The 27,292-nt window shown below is 47.6% G+C and overlaps 2 protein-coding genes and 1 pseudogene across 4 annotated transcripts; all 3 read right to left on the minus strand.

Annotated features, from left to right (window-relative positions):
- Positions 1 to 13,726: 13,726 nt before the first annotated feature.
- On the minus strand, positions 13,727 to 14,937 carry LOC103718920 (uncharacterized). The gene is made up of 4 exons (XM_008807933.4): positions 14,746 to 14,937; positions 14,563 to 14,657; positions 14,217 to 14,474; positions 13,727 to 14,102 (listed from the first exon to the last, which is right to left on the minus strand). The coding sequence occupies exons 1-4, from the start codon at positions 14,858 to 14,860 to the stop codon at positions 13,941 to 13,943; spliced, it is 630 nt and encodes a 209-aa protein (XP_008806155.2). The 5' UTR covers positions 14,861 to 14,937; the 3' UTR covers positions 13,727 to 13,940.
- Positions 14,938 to 17,304: 2,367 nt separating this feature from the next.
- On the minus strand, positions 17,305 to 19,242 carry LOC103718933 (pentatricopeptide repeat-containing protein At3g12770 pseudogene; annotated as a pseudogene). The gene has a single exon (XR_015974202.1). The product of XR_015974202.1 is annotated as a pentatricopeptide repeat-containing protein At3g12770 pseudogene (transcript).
- A 1,213-nt stretch (positions 19,243 to 20,455) lies between these two features.
- LOC103718921 (uncharacterized) lies at positions 20,456 to 26,569 on the minus strand. 2 transcript variants are annotated; one of them, XM_017845660.5, is made up of 6 exons: positions 26,257 to 26,569; positions 22,459 to 22,710; positions 22,216 to 22,359; positions 22,006 to 22,144; positions 21,395 to 21,876; positions 20,490 to 21,031 (listed from the first exon to the last, which is right to left on the minus strand). In XM_017845660.5, exons 1-6 carry the CDS (start codon positions 26,545 to 26,547, stop codon positions 20,720 to 20,722), a joined length of 1,620 nt encoding a protein of 539 aa, XP_017701149.2. In that variant the 5' UTR covers positions 26,548 to 26,569; the 3' UTR covers positions 20,490 to 20,719. The 2 variants fall into 2 exon arrangements, with proteins under 2 accessions (XP_008806156.2, XP_017701149.2); XM_008807934.5 differs by having other exon boundaries at positions 20,456 to 21,031; positions 21,395 to 22,144.
- Between the last annotated feature and the right edge of the window lie 723 nt (positions 26,570 to 27,292).

Raw genomic sequence — 27,292 nt, forward strand, 5'->3', positions numbered from 1 at the left:
CGACTCGGGAGCTCGGGCCCGGTTGGTGGAATTCCTCCGAGCCAATGCCGATGTATTTGCCTGGTCGGCGGCCGATGTACCCGGGATCGACCCGAAGGTCATTTCTCACGCCCTCAACGTCGACCCGACCCACCGACCAGTAAAGCAAAAGAAGAGACACTGTGCCCCGGATCGGATCCGGGTGGTCGACCAGGAGGTAGACAAGCTCTTGGAGGCAGGATTCATAAGGGAGGTGAGTTACCCCGAGTGGCTGGCAAATGTCGTACTTGTCCGGAAGGCGAGCGGGAAGTGGAGGATGTGCGTCGACTACACCGACCTGAACAAGGCATGCCCCAAGGATAGCTTTCCGCTTCCGCGGATAGACCAACTGGTCGACGCGACTTCCGGATATCAGCTGCTGTCTTTCATGGACGCCTTCTCCGGCTACAACCAGATAATGATGGCCCCACAGGACGAGGAGAAAACTGCTTTTATAACAGACCGGGGGCTGTACTGCTACAAGGTGATGCCTTTCGGTCTGAAGAATGCTGGTGCCACTTACCAGCGCCTCGTCAACAAAATCTTTAAAGAGCAAATCGGCCGGAACATGGAGGTGTACGTGGACGATATGCTGGTGAAGAGCCGCCATGCAGATCAGCACATCGCGGACCTGGAGGAGACTTTCACCACCTTGCGGAAGTTTCGCATGAAGCTGAACCCAGCGAAGTGCGCCTTCGGCGCTTCGGCCGGGAGGTTCCTTGGTTTCATTGTCAACCAGCGGGGTATCGAAGCAAACCCGGACAAAATCAAGGCTATCCAAGGTATGTCCCCCCGACCAAAGTGAAGGAGGTTCAGGAGCTCGCTGGAAGGGTTGCCGCGCTCGGACGATTTGTGGCAAAATCGGCCGAACGCTGCCAACCATTCTTCAAGGTGTTGAAACGCCCGAAAGACTTCCTCTGGACGGCCGAATGTCAAGCAGCGTTCGACCAACTCAAGGAATATCTGGCGTCTCCTCCCCAGCTGTCCAAGCCGCAAGAAGGGGAGATGCTCTACCTCTATCTGGCGGTCTCCCCAACCGCGGTCAGTGCGGTGCTGGTTCGAGAAGAGGCAAAGCTCCAGAAGCCCGTGTACTACATCAGCCGGGTCCTACGGGATGCCGAGACGCGGTACACGAAGGCTGAAAAGATCGCCTTCGCGCTGCTGACCGCGACCAGGAGGCTTCGCCCCTATTTCCAGGCCCATTCGGTCACTCTCTTAACCGACCAACCATTACGACAGATCCTCAGCAATCCCGAGAATGCGGGACGGCTGGTGAAGTGGGCAGTAGAACTCGGTGAGTTCGACATCCGCTACCAGCCTCGACCCGCCATCAAGGCCCAGGTGCTCGCGGACTTCCTCGCTGAGTGCACGGTGCAGGAGGCGGAACCTAGACCGCCGGAAACGCCCAGCCTCGACCTCCCGATCTGGACGCTTCACATCGATGGGTCGTCGAACCCCGAAGGAGGAGGGGCCGGGCTGGTCCTTACCAGTCCTGATGGAGTGATAGCCGAGTATGCCTTGAAGTTTGGATTTCCAGTGACCAACAACGAGGCGGAGTACGAGGCCCTAGTCGCGGGACTCAAACTCACCAAGGAGCTCGGCATCCGGCGTCTGAAGGTCTTCACCGACTCCCAGCTGGTGGTCGGGCAGGTCCGTGGGGAGTTCGAGGCCCGGAGCCCGACCATGCAGAACTACGTCCGGAAGGTGCAAGCGCTCATTCCCGACCTCGGCAGCGTCGACTTCCAGCAGGTCCCCAGAAGCGAAAACGCCAGGACCGACAGGTTGTCCCGCTTGGTGGGCGCAGAGGCGCACAACTTGTCGAGGGCGATCTACCTAGAGACCCTGGATGCGCCGAGCATCGGCGAGGCTGGAGCGGTGATGGCGATTGATCCGGAGCCGTCTTGGATGGATCCGCTCGTCGCCTACCTCGCCGAAGGGATCCTCCCTGAAGACGAAAAGCAAGCTCGGCGACTTGTCAAGAAGTCCGCCCACTACGTACTCTATGAAGGGAGGCTGTATCGGACCTCGTTCACCGCCCCCCTTTTAAGATGCCTCCGCCCCTCGGAGGCGGTCTACGTCCTCGGCGAAGTCCACGAGGGCATCTGCGGATCGCACTTGGGGGCTAGGTCCTTAGCGCACAAGATCATGAGGCAAGGCTATTATTGGCCTACCTTGTTGGAGGACTCGAAGGATCACGTGCGGAAATGCGACGCCTGCCAGCGCCACGCCAACGTCCAGAGAGTCCCTTCTGTCCCCTTGGCCCCGATCACCGCACCCTGGCCCTTCGCACAGTGGGGAATGGATATCCTCGGACCATTCCCCGTCGCTTCAGCCCAGCGGAAATTTTTGATTGTTGCAATCGACTACTTCACCAAGTGGGTAGAAGCAGAGCCGCTGGCCACTATCACGGAGGCGCAAGTCCGGAAGTTCGTGAAGAAGAACATCATTGTCCGATTTGGGGTACCTCAGGTCCTCATCTCGGATAATGGTCGACAGTTCGACAACAAGCATTTCCGTGACTTCTGCGAGGAGTTCGGGATCGAGCATCGGTTCACATCTGTGTCGCATCCCCAAACCAACGGTGAGGCCGAGGTCACAAATCGGACGATCCTCCAAGGAATTAAGGCGCGAATCGGTCGGACAGGGCAAGCTTGGGTCGAAGAACTCGAGAATGTCCTTTGGGCGTATCGGACCACGCATCGGACCCCTACCGGGGAGACGCCATTCAGCCTAACCTATGGCACGGAAGCGGTCGTCCCCGTGGAGCTCGGACTCCCCTCACCTCGGGTGGCCGCGCACCGACCCGAGGTCAATTCGGAGCAGCTCCGAGGGAACCTGGACCTCTTGGAAGAAGCAAGGAAAATGGCGCAGGTTCGGATGGCGATGAATCAGCGGAGGGTGGCCCGATATTATAACTCCAAGGTCCGACCGAAACTTTTCAGAATCGGAGATCTGGTGCTAAGGCGAGCCAAAGCATCTCAATCCGCGGAAGGTGGGAAGCTGGCGCTGAATTGGGAAGGCCCGTATAGGGTTCGCTGGGTAAACCGACCTGGCTCCTACCAGTTGGAGGCCCTAGATGGTCGAGAAATTCCAAGGAGCTGGAATTCCGCTAACCTGCGGGTGTATTACCAGTAGAACGACAAAACCAGGAAGACAGTTCGAAGAATGTACAACTCTTTTCATTTCAATAATTCTTGGTTACAACGGTGTGTTCGTGTGATTACAAAGAATTCCCAGGGGGGAATTAGGGAGTAAAGAAAGCAAGGAAGAGGTGGAGACTCCGTGGAGCTGAAGATCTGGGATCCCGAACCCTCCATCCGAAGCAGCTGCAATCCCGCCGGGCGTGGGTGCTTCTCCCCGGAGGCGCCATGGACGCCTCACGCAAAAAGACGAAGAGCCAGCGCGGACGAAGAAGAAGTTCCCGCTGCCTCCAGAGGAACGCCACCTCCAAGGGATATCCCGGTCCTCCCCAGGTTAGGGGAGAGAAGGAATACAAGGGAAGAAGAGCGCGAGGAGGCGCGATCCCGGATGGAGCGTCTGGCGCAGAGCTCAATCGGGAGGGGGGACTGAAAGGAGGGGGGATGTGATCCCGGATGAAACGCCTAGAGCGGAGTTCCGCCGGGGAGAACCTCCTTGTTGATCCCAGATGAAACGGCTAGTTGGCGGAAGTCGCGAGGGGCGCGCCTCCCGTTCCTCCAGCAGGGGTTTCCCAGCCACACGCCGGAGAGGAGGTCCACGATCCATGGCAACCTGAATACCTTCGGCTTGGCAGACTTCACCGCACCTGCACTTATATTTATAGCCAAACTGAGGCCCCCCGGTCGTTCCGATGCGGGTGGCTCCAATAAAGGCGGGCGCACCGAATCCGGAGCCGTTCCGGCTCTCGAGGCGTATCCTCCCACGATCTCCTAAGCGTCGTTCTCCTTAATTGCATTCTTTGTGCAGGACACTCCGGGCGGCATGTATCCCTCGGTCCACGTATCTCCGCTCGCGCCCAGGCCGCATCCGCCTCGAAGAACGCGCGTATCGCGGCCGCTTAACTGACACTCCTTGCAAGCAGCAACTGGCGGTCCGATTTCCCAGGTAACGCTTCAATTAGCATTTAATGCCCTTCTGGTGTTCCCCAGGCGACGCTCGGAGAGGAGGAGAAACACGATCGTAGCTGGACACGGAGAAATCCCGTCGAGTGGCAAGCGACAGGCGCGTGGCCAACGAGCGGAATTTCCCGAGGTTCGGCCCTCGGATGCCAGGCTAACCCGATGACCATCCCGGGAGCAGACTAGCCTGAAGCCCCGACCGGTCGCCTCGGCTTGCGCCAGCCTTGGCCGACCAACGAGCGGAATTTCCCGAGGCTCGGCCCTCGGATGCCAGGCTAACCCGATGACCATCCCGGGAGCAGACTAGCCTGAAGCCCCGACCGGTCGCCTCGGCTTGCGCCAGCCTTGGCCGACCAACGAGCGAAATTTTCCGAGGCTCGGCCCTCGGATGCCAGGCTAACCCGATGATCATCCCGGGAGCAGACTAGCCTGAAGCCCCGACCGGTCGCCTCGGCTTGCGCCAGCCTTGGCCGACCAACGAGCGGAATTTTCCGAGGCTCGGCCCTCGGATGCCAGGCTAACCCGATGACCATCCCGAGAGCAGACTAGCCTGAAGCCCCGACCGGTCGCCTCGGCTTGCGCCAGCCTTGGCCGACCAACGAGCGGAATTTCCCGAGGCTCGGCCCTCGGATGCCAGGCTAACCCGATGACCATCCCGGGAGCAGACTAGCCTGAAGCCCCGACCGGTCGCCTCGGCTTGCGCCAGCCTTGGCCGACCAACGAGCGGAATTTCTCGAGGCTCGGCCCTCGGATGCCAGGCTAACCCGATGATCATCCCGGGAGCAGACTAGCCTGAAGCCCCGACCGGTCGCCTCGGCTTGCGCCAGCCTTGGCCGACCAACGAGCGGAATTTCCCGAGGCTCGGCCCTCGGATGCCAGGCTAACCCGATGACCATCCCGGGAGCAGACTAGCCTGAAGCCCCGACCGGTCGCCTCGGCTTGCGCCAGCCTTGGCCGACCAACGAGCGGAATTTTCCGAGGCTCGGCCCTCGGATGCCAGGCTAACCCGATGATCATTCCGGGAGCAGACTAGCCTGAAGCCCCGACCGGTCGCCTCGGCTTGCGCCAGCCTTGGCCGACCAACGAGCGGAATTTTTCTGAGGCCTAACAACCCTCAGATGCCAGGCTAACCCGATGACCATCCCGGGAGCAGACTAGCCTGAAGCCCCGACCGGTCGCCTCGGCTAGCGCCAGCCTTGGCCGACCAACGAGCGGAATTTTCCGAGGCTCGGCCCTCGGATGCCAGGCTAACCCGATGATCATCCCGGGAGCAGACTAGCCTGAAGCCCCGACCGGTCGCCTCGGCTTGCGCCAGCCTTGGCCGACCAACGAGCGGAATTTCCCGAGGCTCGGCCCTCGGATGCCAGGCTAACCCGATGATCATCCCGGGAGCAGACTAGCCTGAAGCCCCGACCGGTCGCCTCGACTTGCGCCAGCCTTGGCCGACCAACGAGCGGAATTTCCCGAGGCTCGGCCCTCGGATGCCAGGCTAACCCGATGATCATCCCGGGAGCAGACTAGCCTGAAGCCCCGACCGGTCGCCTCGGCTTGCGCCAGCCTTGGCCGACCAACGAGCGGAATTTCCTGAGGCCTAACCCTCGGATGCCTGGCCTAGCGCCGGACGAATTTCCTGAGGCCTAACCCTCGGATGCCTGGCTTAGCGCCGGAAGAATTTCCTGAGGCCTAACCCTCGGATGCCTGGCCTAGCGCCGGACGAATTTCCTGAGGCCTAACCCTCGGATGCATGGCTTAGCGCTGGAAGAATTTCCTGAGGCCTAACCCTCGGATGCCTGGCCTAGCGCCGGACGAATTTTCTGAGGCCTAACCCTCGGATGCCTGGCTTAGCGCCGGAAGAATTTCCTGAGGCCTAACCCTCGGATGCCTGGCCTAGCGTCGGAAGAATTTCCTGAGGCCTAACCCTCGGATGCCTGACTTAGCGCCGGAAGAATTTCCTGAGGCCTAACCCTCGGATGCCTGGCTTAGCGCCGGAAGAATCTCCTGGGGCCTAACCCTCGGATGCCTGGCTTAGCGCCGGAAGAATTTCCTGAGGCCTAACCCTCGGATGCCTGGCCTAGCGCCGGAAGAACTTCGAGAGTCAGGAGTCGGCGAGACGCTACCAAGAGTTAAAAAGAGGAAGGACGAAAGTGAAATGAAGAAACACTCTGTTTGTATTAACTTTCATTGCTTCAGGGCCGAGACCCATACAACATGGCAAAACGCCAACATACAAAGAAAAGATCAAAGAAAAGTACAGAGGGTCAGCTTGGAGGAGCCCCTGGGTCGGGAACGTCGGGCACGTCTGCAAGGGGTAGGGAGGCGGCAGGAGAATCAGCAGGCAATGGCGCCGGAGGGGAGTCGAGGAGGGAGACCCCACTCAGGTCAATCCCGGGGTATTTAGCCGACACCCTTGCCAAGCCTTCATCGAAGCCTAAGACAAAGGAGTTGGACCCCGCGTCCGACATGTCACGGACGAACTCGTCGGACTGACGATAAGCCTGTACCGCCTCCGACATGTCACGGGTGAATTCGGCGGACTGACGATAGGCCTGTACCGCCAGACGCCCGATTTCCGCGCTCTTCTCGGCCAGTGCTGCCTCTGCTCTCTCCGTAATCTGAGCCTTTGCCTCCATGACCTTCGCCACAATCCGGTCGTCCGCCTCGGAGGAGACCCTCAGCAGATCAGCCCGAGCCTCCTTGTGCTTCGCCTCGGCAGCAATGCGAGCAGCCTCAGCCTCTTCCAGGCGCGAACGAAGCTCCTGGTCGCTCGCGCGGGACCCCTCCAAAGCCGACTCCAATTCGCCCAGCTTGGCTTCAAGAGACCGGGTTCGGTTGCGGGCGTTGTCGGCTGACTGCTGGGCCTTCTCCCACCTCTCCCGGAAGTCGGCAGCCTTCCGGGACTGCTTTTTGGCCCGCTCCTCCGCCTTCCTGATCTCGCCCTCGAGACTCGAGGCGACCTTGAGTTGCTCTTGAGTCTCCAACAGTTGCCTCTCGAGGGCAGCGAAGCCGAGTACCCGCTCTTCAGCCACCTGGAGCCTCGTCTCGAGGTCCCCGGTCGTCCTCCCCGCCGTAGCTTGGCCTCCCTCCTCTACAGCCTTCAGTTGGCTCTCGGCCCTCGCCAGAAGCCTCGCCTGTTCCTCGTGGCTCTCCTCCAGACGGATCATGTACTGGGCGAGCTAAGAAACAGAAAAAATGAGGGCGTCAGGCGGGGATCATCAATAGAGCCTATAAATGACGAAAGCGACCAAAAGGACACTCACCGACATGAGACAGACGCAGCTGGCAGCTCCGACGTCAGGGATCCCCATCTGCCGGACCCGCCTACGGTCGCTCTCCAGCAGCACCGTCTCGATGAGGTTTCGGGCGCCGGCGAAAGTGAAGGCTGACCCAGACTTCGCCCCGGAGCCGGACGGTGGTTCTGCAGCCTTACCCTTACCCATCGCTTGGGGAAGAGCCATGCTGACCGTGCTCGGGGCGGGGGCCGCTCCAGGAATCGACAGGGTCCCGCTCGGCCGGGGCCTCGGCGCGCCCCTCCTTCTCGTATCGTCCGAAGCCGACCGAGTCGAAGGCCGGGCTGGGGACCGATCGCGTCCGACCCGGCCGTCTCGGGCGCGCCCGGGTGACACCTCTGGAGAAGCAGTAGTCTCATCACCAGAGGGCTGATGTGGTGTCAATTGTCGGTCTGAGCCCGCAGCGTCCCCCTGATCGTTGGGCCCTGAGCCGTCTGTCGGCATCGGAGTCGCCTGCTGGCGGGACTTCTTCGCCGGGGGGACCCCGCTCGGAGGAGTCCGTTTCTTCTTCCGGACCGCTTCCAGTAGGGACACCCTACTGACAGCCTTTGCCTTGTCCGACCACATGACGTCGTCGATTTCTGCAAAAAGGACGGGGTGGTTAGAAACTGAGAAACTGATGGAAGGAAGAAACGGAAGAGGAGAAAAGAGCTGAAAAAGAAGAAGCGGTGGCAGGCTCACGGTCGACGGGCACCGAGCTCAGACCGACGTTCACCAAAGTATCCTCGGAAATAAGGCGAGCCACCGGGGGGAGCCGGCCCTCGGCGACCAACCCCTTCAAGACGGCGATGCCATTGGATTCCTCCCTCGACAACCTCGATAGGCCAATCGGGGACTTCATCGGCGTCTCCCAGGTTGCCCCGATTCCCCAAGAGGGATCTACGTCGATGAAGAAGAAACGCTCCTTCCAGCCATGAATGGAGGAAGGAGCCTCCTTGACGAGGCCGCACCCTCGCCGCGCCGCAAAGCACCACCACCCTCTGTCCTGGGGGTGGCCGTTCAGGCCGTAGCATTCCCAAAAGACATTCAGGGTGGCGGGGACCTCGTGCATGCGGCAGAGAACCTGGAAGGCCGTCAGGGCGCGCCATGAGTTCGGCACCAGTTGCGTCGGCGCCACTCTTAAACCCCGAAGCACCTGCACGACTAAGTCCGAGGGGGGAAAGCGGAACCCGGCCTGGAGGATGCCCTCATTGATGGCGACCTTCCCTGGAGGAGGATGGGACATCCTCTCCTCAGGCCCCGGGAGCGTAACGTTGCAGGCTTCGGGAAGGTGGTACCGAGCCACGAACCTATCTAAGTCTTCGGAGGCCAGCTCCGACTGAATGCGGTCCGCTCTCACTTCGTCCATACCTAATGGCCAGTGAATCTACGGTCAGGACGGGGTCAAGAAGGGGGAAAGGACCGGAACGACTGGAGTACACTAATACGGAAGGAGAAAGTATGGAGAGCCCTAAATTGAAGAATGGGGCAACTCACCGGAAGGGAAGGAAGAACGGCTCCGAGAGCGTCAAAGGAGGAGCGAGCGAACAGTCCGACGGCAACGACAGCAGCACAAGGGAGAAACTCGAAGATGCCTGTGAAGAGAAGAGCGGACGGGGGAGGGCCCCCGGTTAAATAGGTGGAAAGGCGGGTGTCGCCTCGGTGACGCCAGAGGACGCCTGGCTGCCGAAGGATCGCTCGCGCCCCAAAGGCGAATCGACGCCATTAAGAAAGGATGTCCGCCGAAATCCGCAGACTGCCAGATCAGCGACAACCGCTATACGCCATAAAGGAGGCGGGGAGCTCGAAGCGCGCGCGCCTTTCCGAGGGATGGCGGCAATCTCGAAGCATCACTCCCTTCACCCGTTCCCCTCCTGGTTCCAGGCTCGGAAGTGGGGGGCTACTGTTACGGGGGAACTTAGCCGCCATGCCCCACGTGACCGGCACGCGCACCCAGGAAGACTACGGCAGTCCCTTGATTCAGTAATCCGACCCCGAGTCGGATATCTTCGGCTCCGCGGCCTGACCCCGAGTCGGCTGCCCCTTGATCTAGCTGTCCGACCCCAAGTCGGATATCTTCGGCTTCGCAGCCCGACCCCGAGTCGGCTGCCCCTAGATCCAGCTGTCCGGCCCCGAGTCGGATATCTTCGGCTTCGCAGCCCGACCCCGAGTCGGCTGCCCCTTGATCCAGCAGTCCGACCCCGAGTCGGATATCTTCGGCTTCGCAGCCCGACCCCAAGTCGGCTGCCCCTTGATCCAGCAGTCCGACCCCGAGTCGGTAATCTCTCGACAACGACAGGCTGTTCCCCTGAAGCACGCCGCGGCCCTCTGCTCCACTACTCCCTGCAACGGTCGTATCCGGCGCTGCTCCACGATCCCCTGTAACAGCCGTACAAAGCGGAGCTCCACTACGCCCTGTCATGGCCGTACCCAGCGCTGCCCCACGACGCCCTGTAACGGTCATGTCAGTGGCAGCTCCATCGTGCTACACGATGACCAACCCCCCAGAAGGACCCCCCAGCCTGGTATATATGCGGCTGGGGGGAGAAGGGGGGGAAAAGAAAAGGTTTTCCAGAGCATTCTCTTACCTGCTACTGCTATCTCTCCTTCTCCTTCAATCCTCTCTGACTTGATCGTCGGAGGGCCCCCACTACCCCAGTGGTGGTGCGAGGCTTGCTTGCAGGTTTTCCGGTGGAAGGTGGAGCGCAACCAACCCAACTCCAAGGGAACCCCGTTCACACCGCTGTGCCAATCGTTCTCGGTTTGGACCACCAGCAACATTGGTATTAATGGTCCGACGGTGAGTATCAACCAAACAACCAACAACTTTATTTGCTGGTTAGCTAATTAAGGGGTGAATACCAAGACTAAAATTAGCCAAGAGGTGGTTAACTATATAGCATCCAAATGCGACCTATAAGTCATTCAACATAAGGATATGATTGTTAGCTCAGTTAATTGGTTTTAACCATCACATTGGAACTCACACACCCATGAAGAGACCCAAATTCATTTTAAATCAATTCCTTGTGAGAGCCATGCTTCATAACCAGCATGGCAATGATGTCTACCAACTTAATTGTCTCTACATATGATTGAGACCAACAAATATGTATTAGGCTTCTCTGGTATCCTCCCACAAATACGAAAATTGACAATGATAATCTCAGAAAAACAGAAAGAATGTAACTAGAAAATGATATGTTACACTCTAATCATGACTATAACATTCTATTGTGAAAACTGTCACCTTTTTTTTTTGCTTATTTTCCAATGTCAAACCACCAAAACAATACATTCAGAGGTCTCCAAGAAAAATGATATAAAGGTGTAAAATCTATTTTGATGAATTATTTTATTTTTCTCCTAATACTGGCTAATACTTTTGGAATTTTTTTATGATTTTCATATACAAATTACCAAAGGTAGATTCAAGGCTACCAAAACCGAAAATCATTTGATTGGGCTGAAATTGATGCCAAAACTGAGTTCATGAACCTCAAAGTAAGAGCTTGACTGTTTAACTAGATAGAACTTGAATATAATGGTTTTATTGAAAGATATTAAATAGACATGTTGTAAAAGCATTGCTGCATGGTCAATTCATAAGAAACTTCTAAGTTTTTAACCATAACCTCTGAATCATAACCATTATTTATCAGCTTGGACAGGTAGGTAGATAGGCATACAGCTTCCATCCACCGGCACACTCATCCTTTCACTCCTCACTGCACACTCTAATCAAGATATGTTGTAGAAACAATTTTCTATTATTTATACTTCAAGCATATTGATAAATTCTGAACGCTCATTCATACAGCTTTTATTTTAAACAGAGATAACAAATGTCGTGAAATTGAATCCACCTTAGGACATCATGGAATTTTTTAAAAAGAAAAAAGAAAAGAAAATGAAAGTCCACTCACATTTCATGAAAAAACAATTTTCCAGAAGTTGTAACTACACCAAAACAACCTTAGATTCCATATTTCATCTTAGCTAGCAGATCTAGGATCCGTGATTCTAGCCAAAATCCACTAAAACCATGGTGCAATGCTAATAAGACCAAACTTTTGTGACTCTAGTGATAATTGAATCTCAGCACCTTGTCCCTTTAGCATAACAAAATATAGGCTAGATAAATCTTATACAACAGAATTTGACAATCTAATTGTTAGCTCCAAATAAGCACCCAACACACCTCTAACAAACAAGCAGAAATCCCTTTTGAAGAAGCAATTGACTCCCAATATCCTAAAATTACTTCTTTTACTAGAATTCCTAATCTCTGTAGGAAAACCAATTAACATGTGCTCTATTGGGCAAGAACAAGCCCTCAACAATATCCAGATTTTATATATACATATATCACAAGAAAAAATAAAGATCATCCTTGACAATAATAGCATAACCCTATTTTGACTCTTCAAGGGATCTACTTTATATTAACAGCTATTTCCATGCATCTTAATCACATGAAGCCACCATTTCCAAAGATGGCTTCCTTGGCCACCCAGGTGGGCCCACACAAACCATTTTACATCATAGCTGAGAATGAATAACTAAACAATTTATACAATAGTTTAGCATTAACTTACTGCACGTTATCTTATATGTTATATTTTAACCATCTTTTAGGTTTCTCCTTGCATAATTATTTTTAATGTATTGATTTTGGTCTGCCTTGACCTCTGCACACCTGACAAGGTGATAAGCAGCCCCCAAACTGCCTGCACGTTGCTTACAGTAATTAAAGAAAAAGCATGAAAATTTTCAAGACCATGAAGAAGGTAGATCTTGAAGAAAAAATACTTTTACTTTACCATGCTAACCATCACATGACCACTAAATTCCCCCATCGATGACCATAGGATGCCTTCCCAATCCCAATGATGAGCTATCCACTATGAATTTTAATAAAATACCTTCATTTCCTCTTATCATTCAACTATAAGTATTATGGTGCAATGACCAGAACTTCTCTTCTTCCATTTAGTTATATACAAAAATTCCTCTCTCCCATACAACCTTCATAATGAAGAAAATCTTACTTCAATGGAGGAAGATAATCATCTTAAACGTGTTTCTCTTCAATACAAGAGCAACCTCACCTCAAAAGTCGTCTTTTCCGGTCATTCTTGACAACATCATCTTGATTCTTATGAAAGGTTATAAATTTCGCCAATTGAAGCTATTCATATGAATTGATCATAGCTTCCATTCTACTCCTTCAACTCTGCTGCTCCAAAACATGCCCATACAACATTGATGGCTCGCCCCTGACATATGCCATCTCCTATATAGCCACAAATGCACATGGCAGCAACATATAACTATATGTGCCCAAAAGACCTTATTACTTATCCATCTTGCCTCTAAATCAATTAGATCTGTCTGTCTAGCTTTTCACATTACAAGTAGTTAAGATTGTGAAACCAAACTAGATGTCATGAAGTCTGAGATACATTCAATGAGAAATATAGCTGATAGATACTTCAAATTATTAGCACACAACTAATTTAAGATGGGGACTTCCTACGAGAAAAAGGTAAGCCGCACTGACGCACAAGGAAATAAAGAAAACAGCAGCCTCTATCCTGTACAATGTCCCTAGAGTCCAAGAGTTTCTCTCTTTGCATGGGAAATAAACAAGAACGCACAAACTTTGGTTGCACATTGGCAGCTTGAAGAGACTACCCAGAGCAAAATAAAGTTAATTATTATGAGAAGCCAAGATTCGTTCTTGCTTTTTGTTGACTACGTCTATCACATGTTTGAATCCTCTAAATGTGACAAATCATGAATCAAAATCATAAGTTTGCACACGACATGCTGCATATAGTTGTATCTAGACCAAGAGGTGGCAAGGAATAAGTACATCCTTGGGAGAATAAAGCTCTTGGGAATAATAAACCAAAAGGCAAGTAATCAAAGAAAAAATACACGCAAGTAGCAATATGCTAAGACCACGGTCATGCTGATATCATTGGAACAAGATAGCATTGAATTTTTACTAGTGCAGCTGAAAAGTAATAATCAAAATGATCTCCCACCCATTTCTCATAACCAAGACAAATGCAGCGCACCAAAGTCTATGTAGATTGAAGCTTTCGATGAGCTTAAATGATGCATGTGGAAAAACTTCATAGCAACGCGCAATCCATAAAATTCATTTTCTCTGAGAGGTTCAATGAGTTAGACATATATAGGATTCAATAAGCCAGAAACATAGAGGGCAAGTGAGGAATGATCTAATAGTTAACTATTAGGCTGCACACTAGAACAGTAACAAATGTTTACATCTAAGAACAATTTAGAGTCTTAGGATCCAATAAGCCAAATATATAGAGGAAGGTGAAGAATGATTTAATAGACTATAAGGCTCTGCACTAGAACAGTAACAAATATTTACATCTGAGAACAATTTAGAGTCTACAAAGTAAAGGAACCACTGCAATATCAATACATGCTTCCTATTTATCTATTAGTATCATATAAAGAGACAGCAAAGAGGCCACCAATGTACAGATCATTCTACGCCATCATTCCTTATCTCATCTCAGAATATAGGGAAGATATTCTCATCATCACCATCATCTTCGCCCAGGTAATTGAATGGTGTGTCACCTTTATAACGGAAGCTCGGGTTCACGTAACACTTCATCTCGTGAAACAGATTCAGATTATCCACCAGCTTATGGAACACATTGCAACCACAGCACTGACCCATCCCAAAAGCAAGAATTTTACACAAAGATTCCATCTTTTTCAGCAAACGAGCAAAGCAAAAGCAAAGGGAGAGGCATATAACTGTACTCCAATCGGATGATCATACCTGAACGAAGACGGTGCCGTCGGTGTACGCATGGGGGTTGATGGCGCGGGTAGTGCGCTGGCCGCAGACGTTGCAGGTGAAAGCGACGAGCATCCGGCGGCGGGGGGACTTGGTGAAAAGTGACCAGGGGAAGGTGGAGACCGTCCGATCGGTGGAGTCGGAGTCGGATTCGGCGGGAATCGGGGGGCCCTCCATTCCCGATCCAGTGGTCCAGCCTCTCCCAGCCGCGGCGCTCAGAACGAGGCCCATCGCCGCATCCTACCAAGAACCGACGAACCAATCAGCCCAACAATCAAAACAAAGTCTGAAATCAAAAGAGAAAGGCGAGGAGAGATTGGATGATTACCTTGGAGAGAGGTGAAATAGAGGCGCTGTTGTTGAGGAAGGGGACGAGATTGGTGCTTTCGGAGTCGGAGTGGACGTCGGATTCGCCTTCGTTATCTGGTCAGAGAAGAGAAGAGAAGAGAAGATTAGGGTTTGGATCGATTGAAAGGAGGAGGAGAAGAAGAGATTGGGAGAGAGAAAGTACGCTTGGAGGCGACGGGAAGGAGGGCAGGGCGTTTGGAGAAGGTGCGATTGGGGTAGAAGAGAGAGAGTGGGGAGGGGGAGGCGGGGATGGCTGCGGAGGCTGCGATGGACTCCATGGCGGAGGAGGAGGAGAATTTTCGTTTGGCTACCGGGAGTGAGAAAGAGGTGGGGGAAAGAAGGAAATGGAAATAAGCAAAACGAGAAGCTTGATTTTTTCTGTCCAAATTGAAGCGTGCACACGTAAGTTTTTTTCACTGGGCCGGGTAACTTGGGGTCTCTCCTTTTATTTGTTTTTTGTTTTTTTAATAAATTAGATTTTACATCATTCTAGTCTAAATTCATCGGTGAAAATTAAGAAAAAAAAATACTAAGAACCAATAGTATATAATTTTTATAAGATTGACCATATATACACGCCGCCATCAAATCTACGGCACTATAAAATTTACTATATCTCTAATTACTTTTCTTTACCTTAGAATCAAGCTAGAAGATTGGACTTGGTAGAATGGATTTAGCTAGGTCAAGTCCATGATATGTCATGTACCCATCTGACCAAATGATAAGCTAGGTTGGGTGAAGTATGGATCTGTGGTTATTTTTGACTTCACTAGGCTTGATCCACAGCTATTACTAGTTAAAGGGTGTGGTTTAAATTTGATATGCTTCAAAGTTCTTTTTGCTAGGTCTAGTGCCATTCCAGCCAACTTTTGTGACTTATATTGAATTGCTTGAATTTAAGCCTACTATAAGTTTTAAGGTTCAGTTTTGGTCAATGTTTGTTCACTATGATTGATGGAATTAGTATAGTCCTTTCTTTTGGTACATTTTTCTTTCTGTTCTCATTAATTTCCTCTCTATAATTGCCATGACCTGAAAGCCTCTTTCTTTACCTGCCTCTCCATCAAGATCAACATTTTTCTCCTCATCAACTTTTATATTAACCATTTCCTAGGAGATTATACTATTTTTCTCATGACATTTGCCTTGTCTCCATCATTTACCTACCATCGACGTTACTAGTATTTCTTTCAACATCTTTCTTTCCCGAAAATTGTCCGAATCTCTTATTCATCATGTGCTTGATGCTCACATTGAGCTCTAATGACCGCAAAGTAAATTCCATAACAGTCGAAGAGTAATAGACAAGAGAAGATGGTCAAAAAAAATTTTGTACCTGCCTCTCTTTTTGTCTAACTTGTAAAATTTATAATAGTTGCTCAATGACCAACTTATTATCAACATGTTCATGGAATTCAACATGTTCATGGAATTAATTACCTATTCTGTATCCTTTGGTTCTTTACTTGCTAATCATAAATTCGCATGATTTTGCTGGTCCTTCAGGCGAAATGATGCTTTGACCAAAGGATGATCCAAAATAGCCATAGGGATGAGCAATTATATCCTACACCATGTGCACCATATATGACGGTGCACCATGCCAATCACATACGTTCATTTCTGTGGCGGTGCGCCAAGATGAACACTTGGCGTGGTGCAACGCAGGATATAATTTCTTCACAAAGGGGGTGGCACCCTTCTGCAGTGCCGCCATCACATGGTTCATGGAGGCCGTGCCAACGTATCAATTTGGTGGTCTGGCAAAGCTTTTTCTTGGGGTTTCCAGCACTGAGAGCCTTCTTTATGATGACGAGTTTACCAGCTACCTTCGTGACTTTTATGACAATTTCAGGTGTTAAAATCTTCCTTTTACGTTCTAAGTTCTTTTGTATTACTTTATCAGGGAGCAGAAGAACAAGAGTGAAGGGAAGATGTATGCTCAGGATAAGAATGAGGAGTATAGTGATGAAATTTTCGAGCTTTTGGATAGAGGTGCACCCACTTGTATTTATATTCCTCGAATTAGTGCAGGTCGTTGGGAACACCTCGTTGATTTTGAGAAGTTGCTAAAGCCAAATAAGAACCTTGCAACTTGTCCAAGAGAATGTTATTGAAAAAACCTGCCCACTCTTGTCAATAGGCATGGAGACGTCCGAGCCTCTTCTTATCTTCTTGGCAGCTACATTAATTAGCGCATATCAGCTGCCATCCATGTATTACAGAACAAAGTCCAAACATGAAATGGATGGCACCCAAACTCGCGATAGGAGGCTCCGCCACCACCATAAGCTTCATTCGCCGACCAAACTATGCTAATTCCAACCGATCAAAACCAAAACATTCGTTCGATACATATATTATGGCCAGCCTAACATATAAGCCAAAAGCATAGACTGGAATCAACCTATCTGCACGTCTAAGAGAACCTTTTCTGAGCATATTTCTGTTTCACTAGTTATTGAAGGTGCTTCAGATACAGGTTCAGCATTCAAATTTTCAGAGGTGAATATCTACGAGCCTCGTGGCAGATACAGCTTCAGCAACTGAATTTGGGAATGTGAATGTTGATGAGCCCCATGCCATGCTGAGATGAGATATTACTCTCGCAAAGCCCTGACTATCTGTTGTTCAGCATCCATTTGGTTTTATTCCAGCCTAGACACTGATCCACAGAGTAGCAAATTAAGCTTCTTCCACAAAGAATAACAAGTGATACTTGTTAGCAAAAAAGCCTCTTTATTATGTTCTTAATGGTTTGCATCCGAGGAACACTCCTTATAATGGTGACCATGGCACTGCTTCTAATCAGCTCAAATTTTATGTTAATGAAAACCAATATGGATTCCATGTGTTAATGTATAGAACAAACTCACAATAAACAGCGGCATGTAAAGAATTATCATCACTCTGACTGACTGCTGCTTCTTGCTGCAATGAGCAGCAATGGACCAATATTTTAGAATCCAGCCAGGCATTGATTGATTTCCTTCAACTGAATAACTTCTTCCATGACAAACCACCGCGTCAGCCAATTGCAACCATCTCATCTTCCATCACCAACTTCTGCAGCTGCTCCAAGACGTCGTAGATCTCAGCCGTCATCGGATGCGACTCGTCTTCCACCCCAAACGTGTGGACCTGTGCATCCACCTCCACCATGCTGCATCCAAGTGGCTTCCTGACCCCTCTATCTCTCATTGCCTTCCTCACCCTCGCCGCATCCTCCCACCTCCCCACATCCTCATACATCTTCGCCAGTGCCGCATACCGCCCGGCATTCTCAGGATCAAGAAGAAACAACTTCTTGGCCGCCTCCTCCGCAAGCTCTATGTCATTACATATCCTACAAGCCCCTAGCAATGCACCCCACACATCCCTTCCCGGCTCGACCGGCATGCCTCCAATGAACTCCACAGCTCGTCTAAGCTGCCCCGCCCGGCCCAACAGGTCCACCATGCAGGCGTAATGAACCTGGCCTTTCTCCACCCCATAGCTGTCCATCATGTCAAAGATCTCAAAGCCTTCGTGGACCATCCCTACATGGCTGCATGCAGAGAGCACGCAAATGAAACATATACCATCCGGCTCAATTCCCATCTCCAGCATCTTTGAGAATGTCTCCACTGCTTCTTTAGCACGGCCATGCATCCCGTACGCCCGAATCATGGAATTATACAAAATGAGATTGGGCTCCCGCACTCGGTCGAAGAGCTCTCGGGCGGTGTCCAAGCGACCACAGTTCGCGTACATACTGACCAGGCCACTGCCCAACCCCGCGTCCATTTCCATTCCAGTCTTTATGACATAAGAGTGAGCCCACATGCCTTCTTGCACCGCGGCCAATGCAGCGCAAGCCGGAAGAAGGGCGACAACGGTGACACGATCAGGCTTGCCCACAGCATCTTCTCGCGGCATCTGGTGAAGAAGCGCGATCGCTTCATGGGCGCAATCATTTTGGCTGTAACCGGCTATCATCGAATTCCAGCTAACCAGGTCCTTCACCGGGATTTCGTCGAACACTTTCCTCGCCGTCTCGACATCGCCGCATTTAGCATAAAAGGCCACGAGAGCGTTGCTGACGAAGGGATCCGAGTTGAGCCCAGCTCTCACGGCGTCGGCGTGGACAGCCCGGCCCTTGTTCTCGTCTCCCAGCGCTGCGCAAGCCTTGGTCACGAAGGGATAGGTGTAGCAATTCGGTCGGACGGAGGTCCGCCGAAGGTGAGAATAGAGGACAATGGCTTCAGTCTGGGGGCCGGAATTGGCGTAGCTCCGGATCATTACGTTCCATAGAAGAATGTCCCTTTGGGGCGCGCGGTCGAACACCCGCCGCGCGTCGTCGATGCCTCGGCCGCCGAAATCTGCGTACTGGGATACGAGCTTGGAAGCGAGGAAGGGGTTGTGGCCGTGGCCCGTAGTGATGATTTGGGCGTGGATTCGGGCGACGGATTTCGGGCTGGAATAGCACTGCAAGAGGCGAGAATAGTAAAAGGAGTCTCTTTTGAGGCCTCGATGGAACCCTGGAATAGAACCCCGGCCGGGCATCTGGTTGCAAGATTTTAGCACATAATCTCCAAGTCTAACTGCGAACCGGCACTTGCTTCTATTTATAGGGCTATTGACTGATCATATGGAAGCTTATATTCTCACTGGTAGCATGCTTGGTTGTTTTGGAATTAAAAGTCTTAGGGAGAAAGTTTTTTAACTATTGGTGACTGTTGCGGCCTAGAAAGTTCAGATTATAAGAAACATATTAGAAGATCAAAGTACATGATTTCTATTGCACAATGCCAATAAAGTACTGTTAAATCTAATGTGGTAGGACTAGGTCATTATATTAGCCTGTTAAATCTTCAGAGAAGGAAAAGAAAAACTTACGGACCAAAAAAAGCTAAAATTTGTTCAGACTTGATAAACTTACTACCGTATCTCTCTAATTTCCCATTATCCGAATAGTTCCGAGAACGTTTCCAATTTTCTTTCCTTCTTCCCAAGATGTTTTCAAAGCAACCAAAAATATCCTAGAGAAATCACCAAAAGGTTTCAAAACTGACATGCTTGAAAGCTGACTGCAAGAGACTGTTGGCGATGCACTAGTGCTGGAAGAATGTTGATTTATGAGTATATACTACACGGTGTTTATTGCCAATATACATACAAGTATATGCTTGAAAGGTGAGATGGAAGGCTAGACAATTTCAAACTGAAGAAAACAACCAAATATAAGCCATTAAATTGCCCTGGTACTCCTGTTGCTTCTCGCTCGATGTTGCTGGCAAATTCTCTTACAGGGGAGGAAAAAAATATTAGGCCACATTTTATGGTAATGCAGATGACAACAGAGAAAACCTTTCTTCGTTAACACCTGCCAAAAATATGCTCCTTTGTGTATTGCATGCACATATATCTTGTGCACTGTCTCCTGTTTCCAAAATCTTCATAGGAAAATGCTTCGAGACACGTTAAATCAAGAAAAGTTCCTTGACCTGCAGATACTGTCTTGGTAACTTAATACTCAGCTACCTTACGTTTGGCAACAATTCCGGTGAGTAAAACCGATATCAATTCCTCTCATGCCACAGAACTTCCTAGTGCAAAAATAAACTCGCTGTAGAATAACTCGTCTTCATATTAGCATCTTTTATCTCATTAACTTTAAAACCTTCATAGCAAAGTCTTATCTCATAAATACCAGGCCAGAAATAAGGGCATAGCAATATCTCTATCATTGAAGATTCTTTTTTTTTGTTCATAATAAAAAGGTTTGCTGCATAGGATTGGTATTCCTGTCAATGACCATGAAAAAGCAGCAGCAGCATCTAGAAGTAGAGAAGTTCATTATAAATAACATACAATTGGCTCTAACATAATTTAAGGGGAAAAAAAATCAAGTATCCTTGCTCATCAGAAACACCAAACTAGCAATAGTTTATTCAAAAGATGTGTAGGTATTTGTTTTGTGCAGTTCGAGCTAGAAGCAACACAGTTTAGCTGACTATACAATCACCCAGGATAGGTATCTTCTGAGTGCTCTGAGGAATCATTACTACCTGTATAATTCATTATAAGATCCAGCCAACTCTGACCTGAACTGGATTGTTGCCTTCGCACAGCCAAAATCTGTGGTATCAAATCTAGGGGGAACATATATCGGGAAAGCCCTGATCTTTTCTTCTGCTGGAACTGGTAGTGAAAAATGTTGTATCATCAACACTGACATCACAGCCATCGCAACAGCCATCACCATCGCCGTCGTCCTCGTCACAATCAATACCATCATCACTGGTGGCATCATCATCATCATCATCGTCGTCATCACAGTCATCCATGCCGTCATCATCATCCTCGTCATCACAATCAATATCATCATTGTCATCAACATCGTCGCCATCATCATCATAGTCGAAATCGGAGTCATCAGTTGCAAAGCAATGAGCCATCAGGACCTTCCCGCAGAACAAATAACAGCAGAATACAATCAAAACTTGTTTTTCATATAAATCTCAGAAAAAAAAATTGGCGCATGTTTTCCTCAAAAAATAAAATTCAGTGTAAGTCTAACTTAGGTTAGTATTAGAGTAAGCATAAAAAGTAAACAAGTTAAATTCTAAGATCATAAAAAACTACAACAAAAGAACTTAGTGTTAGAAGGTAAGCTTAAAACAATGTCATAGTGGTTTTCCGTTAGTTTGATCCTTTTGTCACTAAAACATGAATTGCATCAATTGAACATCTATCCCAGAAACATTAAGCCAGTGCTTCTAGGAATAAAGGAGAACAAGGAGCAGAAGGCAAAATTGTGTATGTACCTTCTCCAAATTTACTGGTGGAGCTGGCTCCATTGCACTGGGAGTCCAAATCTTGATGTCGTTCTCAAGGCCACTACTTGCAATCGTGGTGGCATAAGGATGCGGCTCAATACAATTTACTGTATATTTGTCTCCTTCCATCACACGTAATAGCTCCCCCTCTTTCTTCCTCCAAATAAATATGCGACCACAATCTGATCCACTAACAACATACTCACAATTGGGACCAAAGAAGCTCACGCCCTTGATCGTATCTCTGTTTAAATGTCCCTTGTAGACCTTAGGTTCAGACCTGGAATTTGGATCAGTAGTAGATGGAGATGATGGAACTAGATTAGACCCATCAGGGGAATCTCTATCCATTGCTGAAACAGGTGATGCAGGAATTGGATTGGGGCCTAGTCCTTGATCCTTTGAGAAGAGATAGATGTGCTCATCATTGTATGAGACTAGTAGCTCACTAGAGTCTGAGAAAGCCAAACCTGTGATTCCAAATTCAACATCATCACCAATTAGATGTGAAGGGCAGAAGCAATCAGTGGGATGGCCACAACTGGTCGATCCATCCCATTTGTACTTGCGGATGTCATAAACTCGAGCATATTCATCACCTCCCGCAATCGCGAAGAGATTGGGGTTTCTTGGATCTATTGCAATGGCATGTAGCTGAACAATTGGCATATAGGCTGATCTATCTTGAAAAGATCTGCAGATAAAGAGCCTTGTGGCACATTTTGTTCTCAGATCGAACTGCAATATAGGGGACTTCGTCAGAATAACATCAAGCAGCAGCAACTAGAATAGATGAATCGAAAACTCACATGCTGAACCAGGCCATCTTCGCCACAGCTATAAAATATGTGAGGACTTCCAGGCTCAATAGCCATCTTGTGAACCCGGCCCTCATGTTGCGCTAGCATCATTGTAGCTACCTGTCCCCCTTCCCGTAACTGGGCATGCCTTACCTGGGGCATAACAAAAATAAAGGTGTTTCTTATCAAATAAAATAAAATAAATTTTAAAGAGAAGGCAGCATGAGAAAAGAAGTGACAGAGAACATTTACCTCCCCATCTGCAGCACATGTCACAATTGTTTGATCATCAGTATATGGCATGAAGCGAGCTTGGAAAACATTGTCTGTGTGGCCTGAGTGGAATGACAATCTAACCAGCCCGGCCTCCCAATCCCACAGCATTATCATTCTATCATCTGATCCTGACACCAGAATGTTCCCATCTGCATTAAAGCTTACAGTATTGACACAACCCTTATGCTTGTCTAGCCTTCTGAGGATTTGCAAACGCAGAATAAGACCCTGCTCAGGAAAAATAAGGTAAATAAAGTTGGCTGCACATGCCATTCTACGAAACAATGAGCACAATGCAATCATAGAGCTCCAACACAACAAATCAAGCAGTTTCAAGTTTAAACAAAATGAAATTTCAGCAAAAATACTTTTTGGGGGGCATATATATGGTAATACAACTCGAGCATTCAATGACTATTGAATTCTTTCACCTTTGTGTTGGTAACTGCTTATCAAATGCATAGCTACTTTATTTGGAATGTGAAGCAAAAAATGGAGTTATGAGCAAAAGCAAAAATGAAACCTGCTTGCGCAAAATAATATGCAGCAATAGGACTAATAGATCTGTCCAACTCGTAGATCTTATTTGCTAATGCATTTTGGTGCTTTCTACACATGCCAACTGGCCATTGGAGAAAGACTAATCCTTAAACGAAATATCCTTTTTCTGCTGCAACTGTTTGTCTTGCTTATAAAGAAAAATCCAAGAAATCATTAGGAAATGACTTTGGAGGGTCTAAAAGTTACAGGAAAATTTGCACTTGTCGCATCAATTCAAGAATTAATTCATTTGAGGTTCTATTAAATGCTTTCTCAAACATTTTGTCCAGAGTACTAAAAGGACTACAAGATGGTTACTGGAGAAGTTTTCTCATCTTTTATAAACTATGTATATAAAAGTAGTAATAACTATGGACGCATAAATAATAGATGGGCACAAATGTATGAGTTTGTCACACCATTGCACGGGTCAATCTTTCCAAGGACTTGATTAGTTCTAGAATCGACTTACAGGGGGAAAACATGGCTATCTAAAAGATTGTCTTATCCTATCAAAGCAGACTATATAAGAGATACTCAAAATAAATCTTTTTTTATATATAAGATTGGTGAAAATTTAATACGTTAATGTCCAAACATTACAAGATTCCATCCACGACACACATAAATTGTCAAGGCAAAGAAGTTCTTAATCTCCAATTGGTCCCTCCAAACCCTTGCCAGCTGGCAAGTTTAATATCTCCTAAGCACTACATCAAACATGATCAAAATTTAAAGAATCATTCCCTCTTAGTTGGGGGACCAAGGGATGAAATGCAGCTCCATATGCAATAATGCAGGAAGATAGGAAGGAACCACCGTGGAGGCAGGTGTTGGAGCAGAGCATTACATAAATCTTTTTTAGTCCTTCCATTTCCATATAACCTACTTGGAATTAATGGATTTTAGGTTTCATAGAAACTGAGGTCACAAGTTGTTTGTCCAGGGCACTGAGGAAGCTCTAGATTCATGGTTCAGGGATATAGATTTAAAACTTGGAAGAACTTAAAGGTTGGTGGATAATGGTGTAGGTTTCAAAAGGAGCTAGTTATGGAGACTAGATTGAGCTTTAGGCAAAAATGAAAGCTTTGGGCTATGGAAGCAAAGAAAGGGGACTGAAGTTTTAAATTTGAAGGTGGCAGAAGGAAGTAAAGCTCCGGTGTGGAGCTAGAGGCAAGTGAATAAAGTTTTTAAGTTTGGAGGTAGAAGAATAGTTAAGATTTTGACTTGAGTTGGGAAATCTTTGATTTTTTTTCAAAAAAAAAAGGTAGCCAAAGCTTGGATTTCATCCTTCCTTTTTCTCTTCTACCTCTTGTAAGAATTCTCACAAGTCTTCCCTCTTTTCCCCTTCCTTTATCAGAAATGAAAAGTATATATGGCCATCATTAATTTTGTAGACAGTAAAGTTTAGGGTGATAAAATAAGGTAGCTTGTATGGTGGCCACAGAATGGGTCTTGGGTGCACATAATGTGACCAGAAAGGTAGCTATACTGCTATAGGTCATTTACCTGGTGGCTTGCAGGGTTGCTAAATATAGGATTTCCTCGTTAGCTATTTTAGTTGAGCTGACTATTTGGGCTATATATAAGTTTATAAAGTAGCTTTGCCAATCGGACCATGAATATGTTTTGACTTGTTTAGTTCCTATCAAATGAACTTGACTAGTCAGTTATTGATGCCCTTCAAGTTTAAAGCTGATAGTTGAATACTACAAAGGTTAATTGAATCTGGTCTGGGTGATGGTTTTAGGTTTAGATTGATTAGAAGGCTTTTCTTTATATTTGGTCTTTGGTTGTGGTTATGGGTTTGGGTTAAGTTACAGTGAGGTCAATTACTGAGGGTCTTTGAGTTAAGGTTGTGGTAATAGCTAGGTTGAAGTTTCAGCTAAAGCAAATTTGTTTACGCCATAACCAAGCTGAACTTGACCCCTGAACTCAAATTTGGCTGTCTTCAACCAAGATTGACTGGTTTCAGCCCAATTTTGGTGGACCAAACATGGCTATAAAAGTCATATTTACTATTTACTATATCAATATTTAGTGTCACTTGGGGGCCAATTCTCCAAGTATAGTAGTACCTAATGTCATTCTAGGGTGATTTTTCCCTATTTCCTAAATAAATATGCCTAAACAGTGACAACTTTGGACAATGTTTTCAACTTCTAAGTCAAAAGATAAGATATTATGGATGACAAATCTAATCTTAAAGAAGTATAATCTTAGAACTAAAAATAGATTTTTGATTTCCCCTAAATAAAGATCTTTGATATTGTTCATAAAATGGAAAGTGTTTGGCAGTCTTGTTGTAAAGTTCAAGAGTAAGGTAGCTTTTTTCTAAATATTCAAGACTTCTTTGGGTCTTAAAGAGATTAGTAAGGGAAAGAAGAGAAAAGTGGTTCACATTGTAAATGAAGCCCCCCCACCCCACCCCTCCCTTCCTCAATAGCATGATTCAGAAGATTCAAGGTTGAAGTTCTGCTAATTCTTAACTTGAATCACAGAAGCATTAAGATGATATATCCAATTGTTTATTTTTTTTAATACTCAGTACATACTTGGTGTTTAAAATGATGGTTTGTAAATTTTTGTTTAGACATTTGCACTAGTAGGTGTTTTAAGAATTAAACTGTAACCAAACAATTCAATGTTCCATTTTTTTTAAGTTTTTAGTGATCTTATGATTCTTTGGCACTTTTAGCATTACAGCTCAAAAACACCAAAATCACTAAATAATAGAAAATAATGCATGCTTAAGATTACTTATTATATGTTTCCTTGCCCTATTTTTTTTTCCTGACTTTTCATATTTTTTCCTCTTTCTTTTTTGTCCAAAACTCGAACTGGAAACACGAAACTTGGCAACAATGTCCAAAACTGATATTTTGAACCTTGCCACAAGGATGGGGCTGAAAATTCCTGCCCAGCTTGGCAGTCCCCTTAGTTTATGTTGGAATCAGATTGTAGAAACTAAATAATTTCGACCTGAATAAGAACATCAAATTCAGTTGATATTCTTTCTCTTACGTATGTGCCCCTCACCCTCTCCCACTATAAAGCTGATTATTTTTGCCTGCCTAATTCATAGCAGAATCCAAATTACAACAAGATTAACCCAAAAATCCTTGTACAGGATCTCTCATTGAGACTAAGCCTACCTAAACGCCCAAAACAATCACCCCAGCATCAAAGAAATAAGAAAACGAAAACAAAAGATGGGTAAAGTTGGGAACTGACCTCGGAGGCCCCGAGGCGATGGGCGAAGGTTCTCGGGGCGAGGTCCCCAACCTCCCGCTGCCGTAAATCCACGATCCCATGCCGAAAAATCCTCTTCTTCTTGCCGACGATCCCCATCTCCTCTTTTCCCGCGCCAGTGCTCGACCAAATGCTCCAGAGAGAAGCCTTATTGAGTCCCGCCGTCGGAAACCTAGCGTCGAAACGGTGCCGGGACGCTGTGGTTTTATTTCGCGACAAAGGACTCTCCGGAACTCTCTCCCATGAGCCTCTCTTCCTGACCGGCGTCCGCATAGTGAAGAGCACGGCGACTGTGGTGCCGCTTTAATACAAGGCTGTTTTTATGGGTTGCCGGCTTAGCTTCCGCTGGATTTACATCCAACGGCTACGTGGGAAGGGAAACTATAAGCTGTTTAATTCGGAGCTGATTGGGGTACCGGAATACGAATATCTCTGTCCACTGGAATAGGGATATCTATTCCTACTGGAATTAGGAATAGTCACGTCAGACATTATTCCTATTTTGTCCAACTACAGTTTTTTAAACAAATTCTGGTCCAGAGCAAATTTGTTAAAAACACGAAGATGGAAGAAAGAAAGAAAGAAAAAAAAAAAAAAAAAAAAGGGGGATGAAGAGTCGTAAATTGTATCAGCTTATCATATCTTTCTCTTAATACGCTTTATACTTGACTAATATGACTAGTTTCTGCTTATACATATTTTTAAAAATTGTTAGGTTTATTTCCTAACCAAATGCTCTACAATGTTGGCTTTTTTGAGAGAAAAGGAGAAGATTCATCCGCACTTTCATTAGTTAAGTCTAAGTACTTAGGGATGCAACATAGAGGATTTGAACTCAAACCTAGTTGCTAAGCAGAGGATATGAAACCTCTATGTTTAGGCTCTACATGACTCTTAAACAAAAATAAATAAGAGACAGAGAAAATCAAAATAAATAAATAAATTTAAATGATATTCAATTTTTATTTCTATATGTTTAAGTTTTCTTAACCAAATAAATATTTTGGCATTTTGATAA

This window comes from Phoenix dactylifera, chromosome 16, assembly GCF_051530095.1.
Source record: "Phoenix dactylifera cultivar Ajwa chromosome 16, Ajwa_hap1_PhDact_Kaust_v1.1, whole genome shotgun sequence".
In the NCBI taxonomy this organism is placed as follows: domain Eukaryota; kingdom Viridiplantae; phylum Streptophyta; class Magnoliopsida; order Arecales; family Arecaceae; genus Phoenix; species Phoenix dactylifera.